We start from the raw sequence: 19,541 nt of genomic DNA on the forward strand, positions 1-19,541 counted from the left end.
GGGCTTGAGCACCAGCTCACCCACCTTGCTTTGTCTGTTCCTTCCAGCGATGCAGCGTGGGCGCCCCTGGACCTGCCATCCCTCGTGGCTGAGCACCTCCCTGGCTGCAGGGAGCATGCGTTTTGGAAGCTGGTGCTGGTGTTGCCCAACTACGGAGAAGAGCAGTCCCCATGGAGTCCTGGCAGGTCAGGGAGGGGTTCCCTCGGGGGGCAGGGGGCGGTTGATGCTGAGAAAGCAGCCTGGGGAGGTGGAGCACTTCTCCCGAGAGTGTCAGGCAGTGGAGCAACGCGAGGGTGGCTGGGGTGGCTGGGGTGGCTGGGGTCAGAGTGGCCTGTTCCTCTCATGCATGATGGGAACACTGATGTGTCGGTTTACGGTTTGGTGCTTAGACTTGCAGTCTGTTTTGTTTGTGATTTGAAATTGACACTTTACATTATTTAAACTTTTATTCTGTAAACTTGGTAATAGTCTGTCCAAAAGCATTTCAGAATTGTTATTTAAAGCTACACTAAGGTGTATTGACTAGAGCCTGCTTCATTTTAGAATCTTGTGGAAGACAGTTAACAGCTTTTTGAGATGTAATTCACGTGTAAATTTCGCCCATGCAAAGTGTCCATTTCACTGGTTTTTAGTATATTCACAGAGTTGTATAACCATCATCAGGATTTAATTCCAGAACATTTTTTCACTTAAAAAGAATCCCCGTATCTATTCCCAGTCACTCTCCATTCCTTCCTACCTTCCACCCCTGGCAGCCACTAATCTGCTTTCAGGCTTTATGCATTTGCCTGTTCTGGACATCCTAAATAAATGGAGTCATACAGCATGTGGGATTTATGACTGGCATCTTTCACTCAGCACAAATGTTTTCTACGTTCATGTTGTAGAGAATATATCAGTCCTTTTTGTGTGTGTGTGTGTGTGTGTGTGTGTGTGGCTGAATAATATTCCATGGAATGAATTTATCACATTTTATTTGTTCATGAGTAGATGGGCATATTTGGGTTGTTTCCACTTTTTTTGGCCATTCATGCTACTATGAACATTTGTGTGTAAGTGTTTGTGTAGATATATGTTAGCAGTTCTCTTGGTTATATACCTAGGAGTGGAATTGCCATGTTGTGCGGTAACTTTGTTTAAGTGTTTGAAGATTTGCTGAGCTGTTTCTGTAGTGGCTGTACCATTTTACATTCCTGTCAGCAATGTCTGAGGGTATTACGTTCTCTGAACACATTACTGTTTAAGCAGGAACATATGTAGGCTAAAGAAAAAGAAAGTCATAAAGCTTATCACATAAGACAGCTGAGCAAGGAGGAGAGTTGTGGTATTTTAAAAGCATTTAAATGATTCATTTCTTAAAATAGCTGTCTTCTGATTTGCTAATTCATTAGGAGATATATGTCCCAAGAATTCTTAAGGTCTCAGGTCTGAGAAATTAGATTCTATAAAACATGTATATTTTAAATTCTAAGGATCTTTTCTATTGCTCAGAATCTTTTCTTAGTGCTCTGGAATCTTAAGTCACATTAGAATGAACCAGTTCCTGAGTGCTCTCTTCTCTTACCCAAAAGAAAGATCCCAGTAGAGTTTTGTGCAGATCTACTTCACAGTAGAATTTTTGTCCGTGGACCTACATCTGTGTGATATTTCTCTTTCCAAAATATTTATAGTTCAGATTTAGAATTGGATTCTTCTTCAAGTGTTGTTTTCTTTTATTCACAGAATTCTGGCAGATTGGTTGAAAGTCAAGTTCATGGGAGGTGATGGCTCGGATGACACATGCAGTGATGCTGGTGGAATTCAGACACTCACGCTGTTTAACGCACTCGGCAGCAAAGGGAATCAGGCAGTTTCTGTCAGCGTGTGTATAAAGGTGAGTGACAACCACTTCGTGTATTTACTTCTGTGATTGTCTTATTTTCTCTCATGCCCGGACATTACTGGAATCATAAATGCCTGAAATGGTTTTGAAAGAATGTGGGGGGCTCATAAACATCCCATGGACCCCTATTGGTGTGGGTACCAGGCTAGCGCCTGGAGCACAATGACCTTAACTGTCTCTGGTCATAGACCACTTTGAGAACTTGGTGAAACTCAGAACCATCCTGACAACTGCATAGATGCACCTATGCTCTTCTGCACATCATTCAGAAGCCCTGAACTCTATATTTATTTGCCTCTGGTAATTAACCCAAGAGATAAGAAACAGAGCATTCCAAAAAAAAACAGTGATGGTTACACTTCACTACTGACATCACTGTTAAAATAGCTTCCTGATATACCAGGTCTTAGCAAAAAACTAATGTGTTTTAAAAAATCTTTATTGTTGCCCTGACTGGTTTGGCTCAGTGGATAGAGCGTCTACCTGCGGACTGAAGGGTCCCAGTTTGATTCCAGTCAAGGGCATGTACCTTGGTTGCGGGCACATCCCCAGTCGGGGGTGTGCAGGAGGCAGCTGATCAATGTTTCTCTCTCATCAATGTTTCCAACTCTCTACCCCTGTCCCTTCCTTTCTGTAAAAAATCAATAAAATATATTTAAAAAATAAAAAAAATAATCTTTGTTATTGAAAGTATTACATATGTCCCCCCCCACCCTCCCATGGTTTTTAATCCTATTTCGTTTTCACTAAACTTGAACCCAGCTACTGTCTAGGTTCAACATTGGACATTTCAGGTTAGTTGTTTTTGTTTTACATTCAAGTTGTCCTCAGTTTTCCATTACAAGTTCTAATTTTTGCTCTTTGTAGGTGTTTGCACAATATTCACATTAATTGGTTTCTTGAGAGATTCTTATTTAATGAGAACTTGTTTCTGCATTAGGTTCAAATCTGCATAAATGAATTTTAGATTTCAGAAATAAAACCAGATGTGTGTCTTATTTACGTGGGAAAACAGCAGTGCAGGGCAGGAAGTGTGGGCTTCAGTGCTGAGCACTTGGGTGTTGATAGCTCTAACCATTGAGCCACCAGCCAGAGCACCATCCTGTTTTCTGTCTTGCTTTTTTATATTGTGTTCTGGGAAATTTCCTTGACTTTATATTCCAGATGATTTTTATTCCATATTTCAGTGTCAGGTGGGGAGTGGCCAAGTATCCTCCACTTGCCTAGAGGTGCCCTGCGACTGGACCCTCTCGGGGGCTGACCCCTGCTGAGGGTACAGGTTGCGCTTAAAGGCCACCTGGTGGGTGTTATCAGGAGTTCCCTTAATGACCTGTTGTGCAGATCCTGTGGGTGTTCGGGGCTTTTCAAGCTCAGGTGGCCTGGGTCTTTCCACACCATGTCTGTAGCCCACAGGTGTGGCTTCCTCTGCTTTCCCAACCAAGTGATTGTTCCCATCTCCACACTGTTTTCTAGAAATGGGTTGAAATCCCTTGTTTGCTGCTGGCTTGCCTTCCTCCTTTTCTGTCATTATGGTCTTACCTGTTTTTAGAACTGTTTAAGGGTAACTGTTAATATGAAAGTAACATGCTCAAAAACAATTATAGCTGGAGGCTGAATTACCCATTGTTCCAGCTGTTTCTGGCAATAATTTATGGCCTCATGGAGGGCGGCTGGCCCAAAGGGCAATGCAGTTTGGCCGCGCTTGCTCGGGGGCTGATGTTCACTACTGATTTCCCCCCTGATGGTGCTGTTCCAGGTAGCCTACGGTGCTCTCAGTGACGGTGCCCTGGATGCCGTGGAGACACAGAAGGAGCTCCTGGGAGCCAGCGGCCTCATGCTGCTGCTTGCCCCCAAAACGAAGAGCGAGGACATTGCAGAGGAGGACGTGTACTGGCTGTCGGCACTGCTGCAGCTCAAGCAACTCCTGCAGGCCAAGCCCTGCCAGCCTGCGTTGCCGCTGGTGGTGCTCGCACCCAGCCTGGGAGGGGTCGCCGTGGAGAAGGAAGTGGATGATGGTTAGTGAGGCTGTCTCCTTGATGAGCCAGCATGTTCCATAGATGGGTTGAGCCCCGGGTCTGAGGAGGTGCTGGCAATTCAATGGCGGGAGTCGGGATAGCAGCCACTGTGGTGACTGGGAACAGGTCTGGGCGGGGTCAGTGCAGTGAGGTATCTGCTCATACACAGACTTAGCAGAAGACAGGTGACCTGTTTCTTTTCAAGGTCTGATGCTACAGGATTTGGTTTCAGCTAAGCTGATTTCGGATTATATCATTATTGAAATTCCTGAGTCCATTAATGATTTACAAGGCACAAATAAGGTAAGTTTTCATTATTTTTAAAGGTCCAACCAGATAGTTCAGTTTTTCTCTTCTTGTTCTATCTGGAATTTGGTGTATATTGGTGCTTGCATTTTTAAATTTTATTTTTAAAAGGTAACCTAAAAATATAAGCAGAAATAGAAATAAAAGATAAAATTTGCCCATAGTCCTTCTATCTGCAAAAAATGAAATTTAAAAACAAAATATTCTTACGGATTTTAGAGAGATAGAGAAAGGGAGTGGAAAAGAGAGAAACATCGATTGGCTGCCTCCTGCACATCCTCTGCTGTGGATCGATCCCGAAACCTAGGCAATGTGCTCTAATTGGGAATTGATCCAGTGACCTCTTGATTCATGGGTTAATGCTCAACCACTGACCCACACTGGCCAGGCTGTTCATGTCATTTTTTTAGGGGTTTTATAGGTATGGATTTAAAATATGACCATTCATGTCTTACGTTTGAAGGTCAGATACATAAATTATTTTTGTAGGGTGGTTCTTGGAATATATGAAGAAATAATGTTATCAGAAGTTTCCTTAAAAAAAGAAAAGAAGAAGCCTAGTCTGACATTTATATTAGGGAAAGAAATGCTGGGAATTAAATAAAAGTAACTATAGGAAGAAAGATAGCGACAGGATGTGAAAGCATCCAGGCATATAATGAAGCTGTTAGTCCTTCTAAGAACTGGAAGACATGGTTTCCCTATCTGCATGGTGAAGAGGATGTGCAGGGCTGGTTTTCTTCAAGCCCGAGCCCTTCCAGTGGGTGATCCTGCAGCCTCACCTCGGGGTGGGGTGGGACTCGGAAGCCCTGTCCTAGGCTCCTCGCTGTATGTCTCCAGGGCCCTCGGAGGCCAAACTCCACTGCAGCAAAAGCTTCTGCTCCGCAGCGTGGTTGAGAAGCTGGTGCTCCGGGGGCACCTGCTGGGGCAGCTGTGGGTGGGGCCCCTTCAGAAAGCTCCTTCTGAAAAACAGCATGACCTGCTCTTCCAATTGTCTTTGCTTCTCAGGTTTCCCTGGCCGTGCAGTGGCTGGTCTCCCACTGCCCCCGTGCCCTTGACCTTTGCTGCCAGACCCTCATTCAGTATGTGGAAGATGGGGTTGGCCGTGAGTTTAGCGGCCGGTTTTTCCATGACAGAAGAGAGAGGCGGCTGGGCGGCCTGGCCTCGCAGGAACCTGGTGCCATCATCGAGCTGTTCAACAGTGTTCTGCACTTCCTCGCCTCCGTGGTGTCCTCCGAGCAGCTCTGCGACCTGTCCTGGCCTGTCACCGAGTTTGCTGAGGCAGGGGGCAGCCGGCTGCTTCCTCACCTTCACTGGAATTCCCCGGAGCACCTGGCCTGGCTGAAACAGGCTGTTCTGGGCTTTCAGCTCCCGCAGATGGACCTTCCACCCCCGGGGGGTATGTGCTCCTGAGGGGTGATGCCTGGGGATGAGTATAGGGGGCGACCGAGAGCACCCATTTTCTTTCTTATTGTAGTGGCAGTCTGGCAGGTATTGGGCACTGGTGTGAGGTTCTCATAGCCTCCATTCTGTGTCCTCTGTCCCCATTCTGCACCTACCTTTGGGTGTAGGAGTCAGAGTGAGCAGGGTGTTTGTGAAGTGAAGTTGGCCCTTCACTGCCAACAGAGCAATCTGTGGGTATCTGCTGACCCCTGGGAGGAAGGTGGTGTGCGGTGTGGGAGGAGCACTGACCCCAAGGCCTGGAGTTTCTGAGTGGACGGCAGGTCCTGTCCTGCCTGCACCACGGGGTATGAGGATGAAGAGTGTGGGGACCGTGCAGTCCTATCCCCACACTGCTGGGGCCACAGCACTCAGTGCTGACTTGCAGCCAGTGTTCCTTTGTCAGAAGCCTCTGTTCTGTGGCGCTGGCTGTGCAGTTGAAGCCTTTGGGCTGTTCTGATGCAATCTCCAGGTCCCCTGGGCTGGGCATGGAGACTGCCCTTCCCTTGTTGAAGCTGTTAGGAGGGAAGGAGGGAGTTCACTGCTTATGTGGTACAGCCTGGGGCCCTGGCAGGGCCACTTGGGCTGCATGGAATATAGGGCTCAGGTGCCCTTTTACATTTCAGGGTGTGGTCTTCAGTAGGTCTAACAGATGCTCATTTCTGAAGGAACCCAAAAGGAAGCAAAGCACACAGCGCAAACCCTCTGTGCTGTGAGCTAGGTCAGTGTTCCCCCAGAGAAGTCAGGACCTCATGTACCAGCCTCACCTGGGTCCTTGTTAAAGTACAGATTCCTGGGCCTGTACTGTACAGTTAGAATCCCTTGGGGGGACCCTCAGTTGTGAGTTTTGTCTAGGGAGTCTGGGTCCCTTGTCAGGACATGGGGAGGGAGATGCTTTTTCCTGAACAGCTATGATTTATTCAGATTCAAGAACAGAATTCTCAGCTACACGGTTGCCTTCTCCTGAGTTAATATAGAGTGAAGAACATTTCATGTAGATTTCCACCTGTACTTTGGCCAAACCTAGTGACTCACAAGGTGCTTTCTCTCCAGCTCCCTGGCTTCCGGTGTGCTCCATGGTTATCCAGTATGCCTCCCAGATCCCCAGCTCTTGCCAGACGCAGCCCGTCCTCCAGTCCCAGGTGGAGAGCCTGCTCCGAAGAACTTATGTCAGGTGGAAGAGCCAGAACCCCTCCCCTGGCTGGGAGGCAGGGCCCTCAGTTGCTGAGATCCCATGGGACGACGTCATTGCCTTGTGTATCAACCACAAGCTGAGGGACTGGACGCCCCCTAGACTTCCTGTCACATCAGGTAGTTAGCGTATGGATCTATGGGGCTGGCTCCTCATGAGACTTGACAGAGCCAATTTCAGCAAGGAAAGAAGCTTACTTGATATTTGTGTCTTTTCCTGTGGGTCACCACTCTTCCTTTCCTTGGGACTCCCTCCTTTAAGCCAGTGACTTCCAGGTGACTTGTAAACATTGGGAAGAGCTAAGACGGTTCCAGGAGAGCCAGGACTCAACTCCCTGATATGGACCCCCTAGGCTGGCTCTAAGTTTAAGACAGTTTGTAGCTCTGAGTGGTTGTATTTGCCATTCCACACTCTGGGCGTGAGCCGGACTGGACATTGAATGACCCACGGACACTTGGAGCATATTTGGCTCAAATGGGAGTCACGTAATTATGTGACTTTACTCAGTGGGGCTTCTGAAATCAGTGAATATAAGCAAATGTCAAGTGGTCACCTATTGCTTTTTTTATATTCTTTTAAAATTGTTTTTCATATTTTCTCAGAGGCAGTGAGTGAAGATGGTCAAATATGTGTATATTTTTTTAAAAACCATTTGAAGACATATGATGTTCCTATGTTGTGGGAACAAGCCAGAATGCAGACGCAGAAGGACCTCCAGCTGCATCAGGGGTGCTTGGAAACAAAGACTTTTCATCCTTCTGCAAACAAGTTTCCCACTCCGTTCCTTCACATGCACCGAAAAGGGAAGAGGAGTGCAGAGTGTGACCGAGAGGGGCCGGTTCCCAGCACGGAGGACCTGATGCGCGGATCCTCTGCCCAGGAGCGCCTGGCCCAGTGTCTGTCCAGCAGTCTTCTACTGGAAAAAGAGGAGAGCAAGAGGTGAAGCCCCTCCCTCTACTCATTGTGTCCTTAAGCCACTCCATGCTTGAAAGTCAGTCTTCTGGCATTTTTCCCTATCACGGCCCATTTCCCTCTCTAGTCACCACCCTCGTGTTTCTGCTCCCTTATAGTGAACTCAAAAACAGTGATTCTCACTTCTTCAGTTCTATGATGTTCCTATGTTGTGGGAACAAGCCAGAATGCAGACGCAGAAGGACCTCCAGCTGCATCAGGGGTGGTGAGATCTGTGTTCATTGTGTGTTTCTGTCATCCCTCCACCCAACAGAACAAACCATGTAGTTCTCTTCCAAGGTACACAGATAGACATTCATACCCTGTTCACAGAATCCAGCCCATTGTGGGTAAATAAAATGTCAGCACATGCAGTCTTGCAGTACATAAAAATTCACAAGTAGGCTTTATCCAGGATAAGCAGTATCAACAAAGAGCAATCTACTTGTGTAATATGGTGCCATAACAAAAAAATAAGTGCTCATTTAGTAGGAAATGCTTTTATATGCTTTCCTGCCTAAAAAATGTATACCCATTCCTAATAAAAATTTCATATCAAACTTGGGTTAAAAAAAAATTTCTGCCCCCAAAACCATTCTTCTTGGTAAAACATTAGAAACACTGAGGTCAAACCAGCCTGAGCTGCCCTGATGTCACTGCTGTTTACTTTTGTCCTGGAAATCCTGCCCAGTGCAGGGATACAAGTGGCATAAATATCAAAAGGAAGGAGAAACTGTCATTTCCAGATAGTAGAGTTGTTAGTTCAAGATAACCAAGTTACTCCCTTAGAGAGAGTCATGCATGGTTCAGGAAGGTGATTAGATAGATTGATATACCAGGTACAAAAGTCCCATGCACAGCAGCCACACGCCTGTAACATGAAAGCAGACTGACCTGGAGAGGCCGTAAACGTCAGGGAAACTCTGAGGCCCCTGAAGGTGCAAAGAAAACCTGAATAAATAAGGGGTGAGCTGCCCTTGCTGTTGGGAGGACCCAGTTATAAAATTCTCAGTTCTCAAACTGTAGTCAGGGCATTTCTCTTTTTTGTCAATCCGCACCAGAGGATGTTTTTCCCATTGATTTTTAGACAGAGTGGAAGGGAGCGGGGAGACAGAGAGAACATTGATGTGAGAGAGAGACAACAATTGGTTGCCTCCTGCAAGCGCCCCAGTAGGGGCCGGGGATCAAGGCTGCAACCGGGCCGACACTCTAACCACTGAGCAACCGGCTAGGGCAGGGCATTTCTAATTGAAAAAAACCCAAAAGATTTTTCCCCTTGATCTTGACAGGTTAAGTCTAAAATTCATCACAATGAAAAAAATGTGTAATAATTGCTGAGAACATTTTGAATAAGGATAACAAGGAAGTCCTGCTCTTTCTGATGTTAAAACATAATAGTAAAGTAGGCGAATGGATCGGAATAGGAAGTCCAGACACAGAACCATATGTGAGAAAAGTACCATGCCAAATTAGGGGGTGGGGAGGCAGACATTGGCATCTGTTTAGAAAAAAAGTTAGCTTCGCTATCTCCCACTGATTGTAAACATTAGCTCCAGATGGACTTAATAGCTGAATATAAAAATAAGAACCTTGCTAATAATAGGGGGAGTAGAGACCTGTTGATAATCCAGGGATGGGAAGCAACACTCAGTAGGGATGCTCCAAGGCCAGCTGCCCGGGATACCGCAAGTCCCGTAGGCAGAGGCTGCCCTCCCTCCTAGCCCTGCACTTGACCCGAGGGAAGCCCTGACCGTGAGGGAAGCTGGAAGCAGGAAGGGGTGGGTCTCAGGCTCTCTCTGCACCCACATCTGCCTATTTCCTGAGAAACCCTTTCTCCCTCTTTCCTGATCATGTGTTTCAAACATGTACTTACAGCTTGGAAACAAAGACTTTTCATCCTTCTGCAAACAAGTTTCCCACTCCGTTCCTTCACGTGCACCGAAAAGGGAAGAGGAGTGCAGAGTGTGGCCGAGAGGGGCCGGTTCCCAGCACGGAGGACCTGATGCGCGGAGCCTCTGCCCAGGAGCTCCTGGCCCAGTGTCTGTCCAGCAGTCTTCTACTGGAAAAAGAGGAGAGCAAGAGGTGAAGCCCCTCCCTCTACTCATTGTGTCCTTAAGCCACTCCATGCTTGAAAGTCAGTCTTCTGGCATTTTTCCCTATCACGGCCCATTTCCCTCTCTAGTCACCACCCTCGTGTTTCTGCTCCCTTATAGTGAACTCAAAAACAGTGATTCTCACTTCTTCAGTTCTTTCCAGTCTTTCCTGTAGCCCCTTTCTGCCCCTCATGTCTACTCTGGTTATGATCACTGCCCCCCGCACAGCTGAACTGACCATGAACCCATGTCCCAGCACCATTCTACACCTTTGCTCCCTCCCTCCTGGCTCCCAGAATGCCCTTAGTCCCTCTCCTGCCCGCTTGGTCACGTTCCCTAGGTCACTCCTGTCGGTTCTTCCTCTCCTCCCACTACGCCCTCACTCGTTCTCTGCACCTTGCATCTGTGTTACCTGTACATACACCCCAGTGATTTCATCCAGTTTCATGGATTTTTAAATAAAAATATTCTTACAACTCCAAATATATATCTCAAACCCTGAGTTTTTCTGTGAACTACAGATTTGAATATCCTACCACTTCCTTGATAGCCATTTCAAAGCTAACATCCCAAATCCAATTCCTAATTTCCCTTCCTACAATTGTCTTCTCAGTTGAAGGCAGTTCCATCCTTCCAGCTGCCCAGGCCAGATGCCTTGAAATCCCTCCACATCTAGTCCATCCACAAATCCTTTTGGCTCTTTTCAAAACATTCAGAACCAGACCATGTTTGCGGTAGACCATACTCTAGTCTTGGCCCACCCAGTGTGAGCCTTTCAAGTGTGAGGCAGAGGTCATATTATTCCTTTGCACACAACCTTCTAGTGGCTTCCTCTCTGAGCCTGAACCACAGGCGAAATCCTTATGAGGTGGGCAAGGCTTTTTGTGCTCTGCCTACCATTTCCTTTCTGACCTCTGCTCCTTCCTCCAGCACGCCAGGGACTACATAGCCAGGCCTTTTCGTTCCCTGTTCCGTTTGCTCAGGACTCCACAGCCAACCCCTGATATCCCTATGGCTCACCTTACACTCACTTCCAGCCTCCGCTCAAATGTCTACTCAGTGAGGCCCTCCTTGCCTGTCCCCCAGCCCTCCCTGTCTCCATGTCTTCACTTTGTCTCTCTCACCTTCAGACCACATTTCCCCAGGTATGTGTCCCTTCTGTTTCCCCTCACTAGAGTATAAGCTGCGTAGACCTGGGCTTTATCTGCTTTGTTTCAGTGCTGTATCCCTGGTAACTAGAATGGTGCCTAGAGTTTGGTAGGGGCTTGATAAATATATGCTGTAAGATAACTGAATGTATCATGATTTCTAAAAGTAGATTGTCCCAAGTCTGTATCATTTAAACAATTGGATCAGATTGTTTTTCTTGAAAAGACAATTGTATGGAGTGGACAGCTCTAGAATGTTCGGTGGCAATAGGATAGTATTATGAGTTAATTTGAAATTGTAAGTAGCAATCTAGACCTTTAGTTATTCCATCAAGAGATAAGAATTAATTATAGACACAAAAATCCAAAATAAACTAGAGAAAATACAGTAAAAGAGAATTATGAATAATGTTGAGTAACATTTAAAAACAATTGTGTTTGGCTAAATGCCACCTTTCTCATTAAGTATAAGTTGGATGTATAAATTAAAGAGAAGACTTTTTTTAAATCCTCACTTGAGGATATTTTTCCATTTATCTTTAGAGAGAGTGGAAGGGAGGGAAGAAGGGGGGGGGAGAGAGAGAGAGAGAGAAACATCATTGTGAGAGACACACAGTGATTGGCTGTCTCCACACGAGCCTCGACCTGGACTGGGATGGAGCCTGCAATCAAGATCTGTGCCTCTGACCAGGAATCTAACCCACGACCCTTCCATCCTTGGACCAACGCTCCACCAACTGAGCCAAACCGACCAGGGCGATATTAAATTTTTTTGTTGTTGTTAATTCTTACCTGAGGATATTTTATCCATTGATTTTTAGGCAGAGTGGAAGGGAGAAGGAGAGATAGAGAAACATCGATGTGAGAGTCTCATCGATTGGTTGCCTCCCGCATGTGCCCCAACTGGGGCCGGGGATCAAGGCTGCAACTGAGCTAAGTGCCCTTGACTGGACTCGAACTGCAACCCTCAGTCCTCGGGCCGATGCTCTAACCACTGAAAAAACTGGCTAGGGCAAATAATAATTTTAAAAATAATTTTCTCAATTGATGTCATAACTTAGTTCTATACTTAGTAAAAAGCAGTGCTTTAAACAATTTAAAATATCCACATAGAGAAGAAGTGAATGATAGTTAATTTTTTGCTTCCTAATGTTCAAATGTTTCAGATTTGAAGATCAACTTCAGCAGTTGTTGTCTGAAGACTCAGGAACATTTACAGATTCAACTTCCCTTCCCCTCTACCTTCCTCAGACTCTGGTGTCTCTGCCTCAGACTATCCAACCTGTGATTAAAACATCCACAACTACTAGCCCACAGGTGAGAAGAGAGTACATTTGGCATTTATATTAGAATTAGACATAAACTAATGCTTGATTCATCGTGTGATGTTATAATCACCAATAAGTTATTAGCTTAAATTAGATGTTTTCTTAAACTTAATGTGTCAGTTATAGAGGCCCAACTAATTTTGAGTTTCTCCTTGTGAAATGAACGAAGAATGGAATTGAAACATGCTGAAGAGTTGAACAAAACCCACCACCGTGTGCTGACATTCAGTAAGGGCTTGAGGAGAATAGCAGGTGATGATAGTGTCTTCTGTTTATGGAGCACATACTGTCCCAGCTGTGGCATCACCCACACCTTCCTTTCTGGGATTACCTTTCCCTGAGCAGGTTAAGTTCACAAAAGTCAAGGACCTCATCCAAGTTTGTTCAGCTGGTCGGCGGCAGAGCTGCTTTTCAAAGCCAGACTTGACTTGCTCCAAAGATTAGATCTTTCTACCTCACTATCTTTGCTTCAGTGGTAGAAGAAGCAAAACCAGAGTTTTAATCATAGTTATTTAGTTAATGCTGGACAGGTAAAAGGTATGTTCTTGGGCTGGCTTTAGGAAGTCCTTCAATGGGGAGGGAAAGTAAATTAAGACATACTGTTTCTATTTATCAGTTTGGCAGACAACTTAAAAATATTTGTAACCTTTGACCTAATAATTCTGCCCTAAAGAAATTACTGTCTGTGAACAAATTAATGTATTTTTATTCACTGTAGCATTAATTATACTGCATAAAAGTGGAAACAAACTGAATATCCAAAGATGGGAGTTTCAAGTGACTTGTAGCTCCTGAAATGATACTTTATAAAAATGATTGATGCTGAAAGTTCATGGTAAATCATCGGAGAAACATTTCATGTGCAGATGATACCAGATGTATGTATATGTGCTGGAAGAGGCTGGAAGGATCTATGATAGGTGTCAAGAGGGGAGTTTGTTGAGTGCAGCATGCCCCAGACAGGATTTCTAACACGAGCCCAATCTAGTACCTTTAAAGAGAATGTATCTTGGTTTATGGATATCCCAAAGCTATGTTTAGTTTCTTTCTATTCATATAGAATGAAAGGACAGGGGAACAACTGCAATTGTCAGAGGCAACTGGCACATCTTTGACTGAACGGCTGAAGCACCTGGAAAGGCTGATCCGAAGTTCAAGGGAAGAAGAAATTGCCTCAGAGCTCCATATCTCCACACTGCTGGACATGGTGGACATTTGAGCTGCAGACTTGAGAGCGGGAGGGTCTTTCCAGAGATTTCCTTGAAATAATCTTATTCTTGACTAGAGGCCCGATGCACGAAATTCGTGCACTGGGGGGTGGGGAGGTTCCTCAGCCCGGCCTGCTCCCTCTCGCAGTCCGGGACCCCTCACTCCTTACCACCCACCTGCTCTATTGATGCACTGTTGGAAATGTGACAGTTAATTATGCAAACAAAACATTGAATGTCTAAGGGGACTCCCCTGTTTTCAAAATGGTAGGCTGTTTCCTCCTATATAACGTCTTTGATTTTACCTGTTTTCATGATCTCAGACTATCATCCACCAACATGTTCTAAGGGAGTTTGTGGCTTACATTTCTCTGAGTAGCAAGTCATCATTCATTGTCTCAGCAAAGTTGCAGTCCCAGATATGCCAGACATCAGTAATGAGGCCCATCCAACTCACATCTGAAAGAGCCAACAGTAATATGAACATAGCTCTCTGAGGATGTGCCTGGGGCATGTTTCTGGACTAGAAGTGGGAAGACAAGAAGATTCGCTGTAGATAAGAGCAGAATTCCTGGGGAGGAGTACAGGGGTGTAGGTGGGGAGAGTACCTGAGGTTGTGATGAAAACCCGGAGGTGCCATTTTGGTATTGTTGCCAAGTGAGGGGATAGGCCAGACCACAGAAACCCTGGCTGCCTTCCTCTGAATGCTAAGGGAATCCGCTATTGGAGGATATTAGGCAGAGAAGTGACTTGTCACATTTTCTTTTAAAAATGGCATATGGGACCCTTGCTGGTGTGGCTCAATTGTTTGGAGTGTTGTCCCGTGCACTGAAAGGTGGTGGGTTCCATTCCCGGTCAGGGCGCGTATCCAGATTGCCGGTTTGATCCCCGGTCAGGGGCGAGGCAGTTGATCAATGTTTCACTCTCACATTGGAGGTTTCTCTCCCTTTCTCTCTAAAATCAATAAAATTGATTTAACCCTAATCCTCAGGTTAGGATTAAAAATTAAAAGTAAGTAAATAAATAAGGCATATGTGGAAGGTCAGTAACACAAGGTAAGATTCTTAAAATGGGGGTGCTGCAGTCATCCAGGTGAAAGAGGAAGGGTATAATCCTGAGTTTGCTAGCAGTTGATGTGCGGAGAAGGAATAAATTTGAGCCATATACAGGAAGAGGTATTAGTAGACTTGGTGATGCTGGGTATGGCCACCAATCTTAAATTGGCACTCAGCATCTCCCTACTATAATGCTACATCCACTAGACACCGAGAAGACTATTTCATAACTTCTCATTCTTCTCAAACCTCCAACATTCCTAAATATAGGCTGCTTCTCTTCACAGCAGAAGCAAAGAACTGAACTTCCTCATCTCAGTACCACCAAATCCATCAGCCAGTCCCCACTTCACCATATCAAACACTATTCAACTGTTTTGGGGATTTCTTTAGTGATCACCTTAATGTTTATCAATAAAAACGTAATAATGCTATTTCTTAATCTTTTTTAAAAAAATTGATATTAGAGAGGGGACGGGCGAGAGGGAGAAACATTGATTTCTTGTTCCACTTATTTATGCATTCATTGGTTGATTCTTATATGTGCCCTGACCGGGGATTGAACCTACAATCTTGGCATATGAGGATGGCACTCCAACCAACTGAGCTACCTGGCCAGGGCCTATTTCTCTCGCTTTTTTAAAATATATTTTTGTCAATTTGAGAGACGGAGAGGGAGAGAAGCATCAATGATGAGAGAGAATCATTGATCACCTGCCTCCTGCATACCCCACACTGGGATGGAGCTGCCAACCTGGGCATGTTCGAATGGGAATCGAACTGTGACCTCTGGTTCATAGGTCAACGAGCTCAACCACTGAACCACATTGGCCGGGCGCAAGGGCCCATCACTCTTTTTTTAAAAATTTAAATTCTTTATTATTTAAAGTATTACGTAAGTCTCCTTTTTTCCCTATTGGCCTCTCCCACCCCCAGCACATGCCCTCAACCCCTGTACTGTCTATGTCCATTGGTTAGGCTCATACGCATGCATTAAGTCCTTTAGTTGATCTCTTATCCCTTCTTCCTCCCCCCCCCAAAAAACTATCTCTTAATCTTGCTTTTAGACATTAACTGTTGATTTCCTACAATGGAAAAGGATATAGCTATCTTACACTATCCTCTGCAACATGTATCATCCATACATATATACCTATATTTCCTCTCCTACTAGTTTAATGTTGGCTGAAATCTGCATTCAGAGTTCAGTATGACTATATTAATACTGTTTGCTGTTGAGCCCTGTTTTGGTTTATGGTTACAATTCCTTTAGGTACAACTTTCAGTTTTTCTTGGAGTCAACTGCCTTATTTTTCATTTGCTTGGTTTTCTGTGTTCCTATCGCTGCTTCATCTGAAACTGTCTGCCCTGAGTGTAAAGTTCCTCCTATCACAGTCAGGTACTGTGCTAGCTCCTCTTGTGGAGATGACCTTCTGGGCAAACAGCTTGGACATTCTCTAAATTCCAAGGAAATGATTCGCTCTCTCATTTTGATGGAACCATCTACTGGCAGCTGGGGAGCTTGCACATTTAAAATGTTATTTCTTATATTTGATTCATCGTTTGAATGGATAGAATTTGAGATTGAAAATCATTCCTCTGTTTTTTTGTTGCTGGAAGTTTTTAAGATCATCTCTATCCTGATGTTCTCAAATTTCTCAACAACATGCTCGAAGTGTTGGTCTCCCTCCCCCAACACCCCATCCAATTTATTGTGCTGAGCACTTAGAGTAGTACTTTTTTCTAGTAGTTACTGTTGTGTCACAAACTACCCCAAACATAGTAGCTTAAGTTTTGGAAGGATTCAGCTGGGTAGCTTTCCCTTGGGATCTCCCATGCAGTCAAAGTCGGGTATTGATTGGGGCTGCTGTCATCTGAAGGCTTGACTAGGCTGGATGTCCAAGACAGGTCACTCACATGCCTAGCAGGTGATGTTGCATTGTTGGCTGGGGGCTCAGCTGCGGCTTTCAACCTGAGTGGCTGTATGTGACCTCGCCATGTAGCTTGGCTTCCTCAAGTAAGTTGTCGCCAGGGTAGTTGGACTTCTTTTTTTTTTTTTTTTAAATATAATTTTATTGATTTCAGAGAGAAAGGGAGAGGGAGAGATAGAAACATCAATGATGAGAATCATTGATTGGCTGCCTCCCGCATGCCCCCCACTGGGGATCGAGTCTGCAACCCGGGCATGTGCCCTTGACCAGAATCAAACCTGGGACCCTTAAGTCCGCAGGCCAACGCTCTATCCACTGAGCCAAACCAGCCAGGGTAGTAGTTGGACTGCTTACCGGTATATGGCATCTGAGGACTCCACCAAGCCCAGCTTTGGAGAACTCATGCAGGATCACATCCACTGCATTGTATTGGTTCCAAACATCTGGTTACAGATTCAAGGGACAGGGCATAGATCCTATTTCTCAATGGTGACACATGTTAAGACCACCACATTTTAGGAAAACCTGTGATGTGGGAGGTGATGGAGGTATCTTTAGAAAAACAATCTACCATACTTTGTCAATCTGGATAATTACCCATTTGGGGGTATTTTGAAATTAATATATCCATCCAGTCCACTATTTCCCTTTGGAACTCCTTCAGATGTTTGACATGTGGATGGATATAATTTTCTTTCTCTTCATTTTTCTAATGTCCTAATCTTTTTAGCTTATCCTAAACTTTCTCTATTTCATCTCTCTAGTGACATTTTAAATTTTCTGCCATATATATATATTTTTTATTCTGAGAGTCATTTTTCCTTAATGTTTCTTATTTAGAGAATCCATTTATTCAGTGTATGCTTTTGGAGTATTTACTATATGCCAGACATTGTTTCAGGTGCTAGGGATAGAGTAACAAACAAAACAAATTTCAGCCTTTATAGGCTTATATTTTAGTGAGCAGATAGGCAATAAAGAAGAAAAATGTGTAAAATATTTGCTGTGCAAATTGGTGATGAGCATGGAGTTAAGTAAGGCCAGGAGGGAATGAGTGTGTCAGATGGTTCTTGTTTCATGGTGCAACGTCTTATCTCTGTTTGTCAAAGTCCTCTTCCACACCTTGCATCATCCCCATTTCTCAAATTACCATTTTCTGTGTTTTGTTTTTTTGTGGTGGAGGTTTTTCTCAAATCTGGCTCATGTTGATGATGGGGGGCTCTGAGGAGCTCATTGGAAGCTCTGTGTCAATGGACACAGCCTGCCAAAGGATAGGCTTCTCTGCTTTCCTACTAGGTCCCAGCCGCCAATGTTTGCGGGTCTTTTTTTGAGGGGCCATTTGCTATAGGGCAATCCTCCTCCTCCTGTCTGAAGCCGTATGGCTGAGTGGGAGAAGTGGGACTGGGCTCCCACGTGAGTGTACTTTCAGTGCCCTCAGCTGTGCCTTGTACCTCAGTTCATTCCTACTCTGGCTCAGCTGCTGCAGGCTTCATCCAGGTAGGGGAAAGGATATATGCCACACTGCTCCGTACCCAGCTTCCTACCAGTTCTCCCAGTTTCTGAGCCTTCCTGGGGTTCGATGGCAAAGACTGGTCTCTTTTCTTGATGGCTTCCCCCGACACATAGGTTTCAGCCTTCTCTGGCTTGCTGTCAGTTATCACTACAGCTCACATTCCTTGGCTTTATAATTTTGTTGACCTCTCTTATTTACTGCTACCTCCTCTCCCATTCTTTCACTGTGAATTTTTATCTCTGTTATTACTTTACTAGAGGCCTGGTGCATGAATTCGTGCACCAGTGGGGTCCTGGCTCTCTGACATCCCCCAAGGGGTCCCGGATTGCGAGAGGGTGCAGGCCAAGGGACCCCCCTGGTGCACGATCGGGGCCAGGGAGGGATGTGGGAGTTTGGCCAGCCAGGGAGGGACCATGTGTAGGAGGGCTCCAGGGTGTGTCTGGCCCATCTTGCTCAGTCCTGATGGGCAGGACCCCAGCAGCAAGCTAACCTACCGGTCGGAGCGTCTGCCCCCTGGTGGTCAGTGCACATCATAGCGAGCGATTGAGCAGCCTTAGCATATTATGCTTTGATTGGTTGACTAGATTACCGGACAACCGGACACAGCATATTAGGCTTTTATTATATAGGATGTATGTAGGGTTTAGGTGGGAAGTAGAAGTCAATGATTGCGCTTGGCATGACGTTTACCTGGACACACACCCCCCCCCCCCCCCCCAAATAGTCACGGGGCCACATCTAATCAATTCTCAGACCTCTCTACAATCCCTCCAGAACTTCGGCACAGATCACCAGGTCTTCTCCGCTAGATGGGAAGCTGTCGGTGCCCCTGGCCCATCCTGGAAAATGTTCCCTCTGGGATACTCCCTAGTTCAGCGGTTCTCAGTGGGTCGCGACCCCTTTGGGGGTCGAACGACCCTTTCACAGGGGTCACCTAAGAACATTGGAAAACACATATATAATTATATACTGTTTTTGTGATTAATCACTATGTTTTAATTATGTTCAATTTGTAACAATGAAATTGGGGGTCACCACAACATGAGGAACTGTATTAAAGGGTCGCGGCATTAGGAAGGTTGAGAACCACTGCAGTTGATCTCATCCAATCTTACCTTTCCAAATATCACCTGAAAACAAATGACTCCCCAATTCACTAGCCTTGTCCTCTCTCCAGAACACCAGCCTACTCAACGCATCCACTTGAATGTCTCATGGGCATCTGTCGTAACATGCCCCCCAATCTAAGTTGAAGATCTCCCCCAAACCTTCGCTACTTGAGCAAACTCCCTCCCGCACTCGCGCACCTCCAGCCACGGCCTGGGCTCCGGGCCTCGCTCCCCACAGCCAGCCACCCACCCTCCGGAACTTCTGCGGGGCCGGACCCTCGGGGGCGGGACCTGCCTCATCGCCTCACAGCCACTCCGCCCCACCGAGCACTCCCGCTCCTCAGCCCTGGTGGCGGAGCTTCGCCCCACT

The 19,541-nt window shown here is 45.6% G+C and overlaps 1 protein-coding gene across 2 annotated transcripts in view; it reads left to right on the forward strand.

The window, feature by feature from the left end:
* The window catches only part of MCM3AP (minichromosome maintenance complex component 3 associated protein), a 42,527-nt gene extending 28,660 nt beyond the window's left edge, over positions 1–13,867 (forward strand). The window contains exons 20-30 of one of the 2 annotated variants that reach the window (XM_014549964.1): positions 48–185; positions 1,723–1,873; positions 3,639–3,897; positions 4,103–4,200; positions 5,212–5,602; positions 6,697–6,954; positions 7,438–7,502; positions 7,948–8,012; positions 9,662–9,868; positions 12,194–12,344; positions 13,416–13,867. In XM_014549964.1, coding sequence (XP_014405450.1) covers positions 48–185; positions 1,723–1,873; positions 3,639–3,897; positions 4,103–4,200; positions 5,212–5,602; positions 6,697–6,954; positions 7,438–7,502; positions 7,948–8,012; positions 9,662–9,868; positions 12,194–12,344; positions 13,416–13,574 — 1,942 coding nt within the window. In that variant the 3' untranslated portion in view covers positions 13,575–13,867. Of the gene's footprint in view, positions 1–47; positions 186–1,722; positions 1,874–3,638; positions 3,898–4,102; positions 4,201–5,211; positions 5,603–6,696; positions 6,955–7,437; positions 7,775–7,947; positions 8,013–9,661; positions 9,869–12,193; positions 12,345–13,415 lie in introns of both variants that reach the window. The other variant, XM_005878917.2, reaches the window with a different exon arrangement.
* The last annotated feature ends 5,674 nt before the right edge of the window (positions 13,868–19,541 follow it).

Source organism: Myotis brandtii, unplaced genomic scaffold, assembly GCF_000412655.1.
Source record: "Myotis brandtii unplaced genomic scaffold, ASM41265v1 scaffold577, whole genome shotgun sequence".
NCBI classification, from domain to species: Eukaryota; Metazoa; Chordata; class Mammalia; order Chiroptera; family Vespertilionidae; genus Myotis; species Myotis brandtii.